We start from the raw sequence: 6308 nt of genomic DNA, 5'->3' as shown, positions 1-6308 counted from the left end.
TAAACACTGCGCCATCTGAAAGCAGGTGGTGGTGATTTACTACTAATTAAGGAACCGGCTTTACTGACTAGATGCGCATGACTATTGCATGTGATTTATCGTGAAGCCCTACTTAGAAGGTGTGTTTATTTAGCTTCTGTGAAGCTTTGGTGAGTTTTAATGAAAATGCTGACAGTGACAAGATTGAATCCAAGAGGATGTGGGAGTTTATTTCTTAGAATTACTTGTTGAAAGCTCTTTAGCTCTATAGTGGGTGTAAAGAAAAACAGAGCTTGTTTATTCTGCAGTGTAAATTGTGTTACGATTCAGTTTAACTACTGAAAACTTTTTTATATCTTCTAGGTCGGTTTTATGTACTGCTGTAGGTTGTGTGGGATTCAGCAGAAGCTATTGAAATCTTGCATACTTAACTAAATAATTTACACGTCTACACACATATACTGATTTCAAAGCTCCTTTTAACACAGTAAGCAGTTCGGTAAATGTGCACTTTAATGTCCTCTACTTTCCTAAATCTGTCCTTCGTTTTTTGCTTAAATTGTTAGATGAGGTTCCAGACATTTCTGACATTTGATTTTAAAATATTAAACTGTAATAGATTAAACTACAGTTGATTCACTGTCATGAACTCTGCCACATAAATGGTCGAAATGATCCAATTTATGGGAGCATTTAGAAAGATTAGCCCAGAAAACTTACCAGAAAGCTTACTGTGATTTTCCAGAACATCTTTATGTTCTCATCTTCTGCATGATGTTGAAAAGCACATATGGTACTTTTAGTGCCAACATCACAACATGAAAATGTTTAGCTTTCAAGTGTATGAGTAACTCAAGATATTTTGTTTCCAGCAATACATCTATTTCAATAAATCAGACATTTTAGAGAAAACAATGGCATGTCCCTGATCATGTCTTGCATTAAAACTATAAACTATATCTAATTTAACAGGATGCTAGAGTCCCAGAGCAAATACATTACCTTGTTCAAGTGCTTTAACCACTGACACAAAACTTAAGCTGTGTTCAACAAATTGTTGTGATATCATAGTTGTCATTATACATCTATGGCACGATCTTGTTTTTGTGACCAGGGTGTTGTTTTTGGATATTAATTGTAATTGTAATGCATTGTAATATTTTGATGTCTGTTTGAATTGGTCAGTTGTTGTTGATGATGATGACTGGGGGTGCAAAAAGATACAAAAAGTATTTCTAAAAGGACAATAAATAAATAAATATTATCAACACTTTCACTTAATGCAATTCTCAATCTTTCCAAAGGCTTATAGAAGACAAGACAAGATCCAAACTATGTGAAAGTACAGAAGCAGGCAACAGTATATGTCTTCACAAATTATTCTCAGAGAATCTAAAAAGGATATTCCCTTATTTAATCTGTAAGCTCATTTTCAAAACCCCTCACAGTATTTACCCTCTCGACTCTCCTACACAATCCAACCTTGGAAGCATATGAGAATTACTTTAATTTTCCCTTTGCTTCCACAAAAGGGGGCTGAGTCCTCCACTCTTTTATTTAGTGGAGTCCTTATCTGCATCTTATTTCAATCTCTGTATTCAAGAGAGAGAGAGAGAGAGAGAGAGAGAGAGAGAGAGAGAGAGAGAGAGAGAGAGAGAGAGAGAGAGAGAGAGAGAGAGAGAGTTAGATGTGACTGGGGAGGGAAGTCTCACATCTGCAACTTTGCTCCTCCAACCCTGAGCTTTACAAAGCACTGGCCATGGGACAACAGACAGTGTGAGTAAGGGGGATTTTTATTCAATAAGAGTCCAGGTCCACGCACAGCAAGCTCTGGTAAATCTTTGTCTTTTCTCCTAACCATGATGTTATGCTTTTAAACTGTTGTGATTTTGCTCTTTTCTTCTGGCTGCTACTAGCATGCATAAGTTACTGTTTTGCATGTCATTATCTCATGGCTATCCCAACTGATGAAGTCATTTGTAAAAAAAGCTTGTTTAAATTTTAGCCAAGACTTCCTGAGAACAATGCTCCTTTTTATTTTTGGTGGCTTGCGTTGTTGTCATTGTTGACTTGTTCGAAGCATCAGCAGATGCTATAATATATTCGAATGTAAACTGCATGTGCACAGGACCTTACATGCTTTGCTGTTTCTGTCAGCTTCTTTGCAAATCTTTGATCATGCAGTTTTTCGGGGCTGACAACCTGCACACTGAAGTCATTAGGTACAGTTATCTGTTCCTTATTCATGCGACTGTCACAAGTAAAGAATGAATGGAATTATTTAGCTGGGCTTTGTCTTGCAACCGTGCTACATGGGTAGACATGCAAGCCAAACTAAGGAAATGTTGTATCTCTCTTTAATCATGACTTGTTTCGTGCCCTTGTTTGGATAAGGACGGTGGTTTAAAAAGACTGGTGAGAGGAGCTGGCGAACATCAGAACGGGATACCAACCAACACCGCTAATGTGCGTAATGTGGTGGAAACCCCCTGTAACTTGATTATGTAAAGTCATTTTAATGGTCTCTGATATAATATATAATAATGTTCATTGAAGCCAGAAGAACTTGGCCCTTGTTTATTTTCCCCTCATGTTGGCAAACTAATTGTGCATGCCCTACAGCAGTTGTTGATGTTGGTATTGAAAAGCACTGCTTTACAATTGTACATTTATAGTTTGCAATGGAAAACAGGCAGAAAGGTTTTACTAAGACAATAGTTGCCAGTTAAAAACATGTAGATGACCGATCCAAACTAAGCCATTCGCAATAAATCAAGAGTAGATTAAAAAAAAAAGGGGGAATAAAATTAGAACTGCATGAGAAAAGTGTTCCTGGGAAGTGGACTAAAGGCAGAATGTTTTTGGCATCTTTCCCACTTCAAGTACAGAGAGGTTAACGCCTCATCTGGAGGACAGCAAGGAATCAGCTGTTCAGCAAGGGTTTCCTGCCTCCCACATCCAGTTGGATGAAACCCATCAGTGTGAAATAAATCTAACATGAGTATCGCTACGAGCAGAATGAATTACTCACTGAAACATTCCACGGGGATTTAAACGTCGTGTTTTGGAAGATGCCTACTGAGGAAAGGTTTGGCTAAATTCAGGGAGTGTGATTCTTTTTCAGAGCGTTGGATGTTCAAATGTGCTGCATTCCAGCTACCTTACCTTTCCAAAGTCGTCTTCATCTTGACCTGAGAATGAAACTGTAAACTGTCTGGAGGCCTCTAATAACTCTCAGGTCAATGAGAAGGTCATGGTAGAGAGAAAAGCCATATGTCTGGAGATACAGACTGGCAGGAGCATGTGTCTTGCAAGTTTATGTGCAAGGTCTGCCATCTCTATGAGTATATTGATGCATTGCAAAGCAGCATTCATCTATCAGGCCAAAAGTGACCTCGGCTTTCTCCAAAGCATATGAGCTCGGTCAGTCTCCAGAACTGGAAGTTTACTTGAAATATACACTTCGGAGGAAAAGTGCGTGGGGGTGTGAGTCAAGGGTGGGAGTGATGGGGCAGACATGCTTGTGAAAATAACGAAGCAGTCCACATACCTCCCTATGTGCTAGGCTTTGGAAAGCACTGGCATGAGGTCCAGTTCCATCATAACTTTTAATACAGCTTTAGGAGAATGACTGGAAAACCCCATGTAACTAGCAAGCTGAGAGACATGCTGTGAGGTTGATGGGGGTATGAATGCTTCATTTCATGCATGTTCCAGTCACGCTTCTCTTTCATCGGCTGAAGATAGTAATTCGCACTGGGACTCTGATCTTACCAATCAGCAGACCATAAACCCCTCCATTGTTTCTAAAGGGAGCAATTCTGGTCTTCATTTATTACTGTGTGTTTGTTATAATGTCTTTCTTGTGCTGCAAACAGCAATTAAGCAAACCGTTTTCAACAGAGAGTTGAGTCAGATGAAGAGCTAATTCAAACTATTACGTGGTAGTCTGCATGGTTAGACTGTTAAGCTAAATTAAACTCATCTTAAAATGAATCGTCAGATGAACAGGTGAGCCAATACAGCTAATTTTAGGCCGGATCTAAGACCACACCTTTTGATAAGGCCACTCTGCTTTTCATTTTCAGGGGATACACCCTGCTAATGGCTTATAACTTAATATTAGACTGTGAGAAGAAAAAACATTTTTTCACCTAGGTGAGAATTAAGTGAGATGATGAATTTATTTGCTCAAATTAGAGAAGCATTGCATTACATGCCTGTTTCTCATTCTGACATCATTGTATCCTCTGCGCAACAAAGGCAATACAAATGTGGCTCACTTGTCTTGGTTGGAATGCTTACATTGAACGGCATGCTTTAAATTTATTACAGAATCTATAAAGCTTCAACAACTGCAAATCTGCAAATTACATTAATGTGAAGACATCTAAGAAATGCATGTTTTATCTTGATCTTTCTTTAGGGGCTAAACTGGAGCTTGGTACTTCAGGAACATGGGTAGCAAAACAAGATCCATGCATTTTGTTTTTTGGTGTCTTTACTTCATTCGCCTACATTTGTTTTGCACAGCACAAGATGAGGACATGAGATTAAGTAAGCGTGCTTTTCTCATCCCCATAAGTGTACGTTGCATGAAGACTATTAATAACATCATCTCATTATGCAGTGTTCATTTTGCCTGTCTTAATACAGAGCAATTTCATAGTCTGATTGGGTAAGAATAAATGACCGGCTCGAGTACACGCAACATTGTTATTTTGTCTTCCTCGATTTCAGGTTGCAGGACGGCACCAAGCGACTTAGTGTTCATACTGGATGGATCGTGGAGCGTGGATGACGTAAACTTTGAGATTGTCAAACGATGGTTGGTGAATATTACGATCAGTTTCAACATTGGTCAGAAGTTCACCCAGGTTGGGGTAGTGCAATACAGCGATGAACCTTTCTTACATATACCGCTGGGAAAACACTTCTCAAGCCGTGACCTCATCAAGGCCATGGAGTCTATAGAATATATGGGAGGGAACACGAACACAGGGAAGGCCATCAAATTTGCCAGCGACAAACTCTTTGCCTTTTCTGAGCGAGGTCCAAACGGCATTGCAAAAATCGCTGTGGTTCTGACGGACGGGAAGTCCCAAGATGAAGTTATGGCTGCTGCGGAGGCAGCGAGGAAAAAGGGCATAATTATTTTCGCAATCGGCGTCGGGTCTGAGACGGAGGAGGCGGAGCTCAGGGCCATTGCCAACAAACCGTCATCCACCTATGTTTTCTCGGTGAAAGACTATAAAGCAATCGCAAAGATCCGTGAAGTTATTAGGCAGAAGCTGTGCGAAGGTAAGCCTCTGTGTGTTCATCCTTTAAAGTTAATCATGGCCCTGGCACTTTTATATTTCAGTGGCTGCATTTTAAAATCCATTAGTGGAATCTTTTTCACATGTCACCATGAAAAGATGCAGTTTCATGTGTGTCATGTACCAATGGAGACAGGTTTACGGCATTTCCACCTCTGAGTTGCATGCATGTCATCTCTCTTCTTAAATCACAGTTAGTTTACAACTAATCTTTATTAATACTTCACTAATGCACCTTTGTTAAACAAAAATTATATTTATAAGTTTGTTTAGCTTGCTCCAAGCTAAAACCTCTCAAAAACTGTTCAAAAGCACAGGTAGCACAAAAATAAATGTAGGATTGGTGGAGAAGAAGGGATATATCAAATACCAAGATTAATTATTTCCAAATTACGAAATTTAAGGAAAGCATAACATTTCTGTTTTAACAATAGATTGCTCAGCAACTTAAAAAAAGAAATTAGCTCTTCATAAAAGTTTGTTAAGATTTTAAAAGCTTGTGATAAATATCCTTCCAGATACTGGAAAAGTTAATGATCAAGGTATCTTATAACGGACGTGGGTCATCTCTTGACTGGTATTTGTAATGGTCGGGACATTCTTTATTCGGACTGCATACTTGCACAATGTGCTCAACGCCAAGGTCCTCAACTACAAACCTTTTATTAGATCGGCCTCCAGGCCAAATAAAATAAAGCAGTGCATTTCATAAATATTTAACCCCTTCCAGGCATTCCCTTCACCATACTTTCCTTTTTTTATGATATAAAATTAGACAAATGTATTATTATTAATTTTAGATTACTTCTTAGATGGGTTCAAATAAATAATAAAAGTAAAAAATGTTTGTTTCCTCATAAGTATGTTTTTTTTTTTAGTATTAAAGTCACTGAAACTTTTTGGGACTTTAGCTTATTCACCCTATCCACCAGAGTTAGATAAGTCCATACATACCCCTTTCATCTCTGTGCCCCTGGCTTAGCACAAAGACTGGAAGTAAATGGCTCCAGC

The 6308-nt window shown here is 38.7% G+C and overlaps 1 protein-coding gene across 1 annotated transcript in view; it reads left to right on the top strand.

Moving 5' to 3' along the window:
- The first annotated feature begins 1655 nt into the window (after nucleotides 1-1655).
- col21a1 (collagen, type XXI, alpha 1) overlaps nucleotides 1656-6308 on the top strand; it is a 114171-nt gene continuing 109518 nt past the window's right edge. The window contains exons 1-3 of the mRNA XM_073872801.1: nucleotides 1656-1812; nucleotides 4406-4536; nucleotides 4720-5280. Of these exons, the coding sequence (XP_073728902.1) occupies nucleotides 4437-4536; nucleotides 4720-5280 (661 nt within the window). The 5' untranslated portion in view covers nucleotides 1656-1812; nucleotides 4406-4436. The remainder of the gene's footprint in view (nucleotides 1813-4405; nucleotides 4537-4719; nucleotides 5281-6308) is intronic.

The sequence above is a fragment of the Misgurnus anguillicaudatus genome, chromosome 11 (genome assembly GCF_027580225.2).
Source record: "Misgurnus anguillicaudatus chromosome 11, ASM2758022v2, whole genome shotgun sequence".
NCBI classification, from domain to species: Eukaryota; Metazoa; Chordata; class Actinopteri; order Cypriniformes; family Cobitidae; genus Misgurnus; species Misgurnus anguillicaudatus.
Note: the sequence above shows the minus strand (reverse complement) of the source record. Positions and strands in the feature narration are given on the sequence as shown.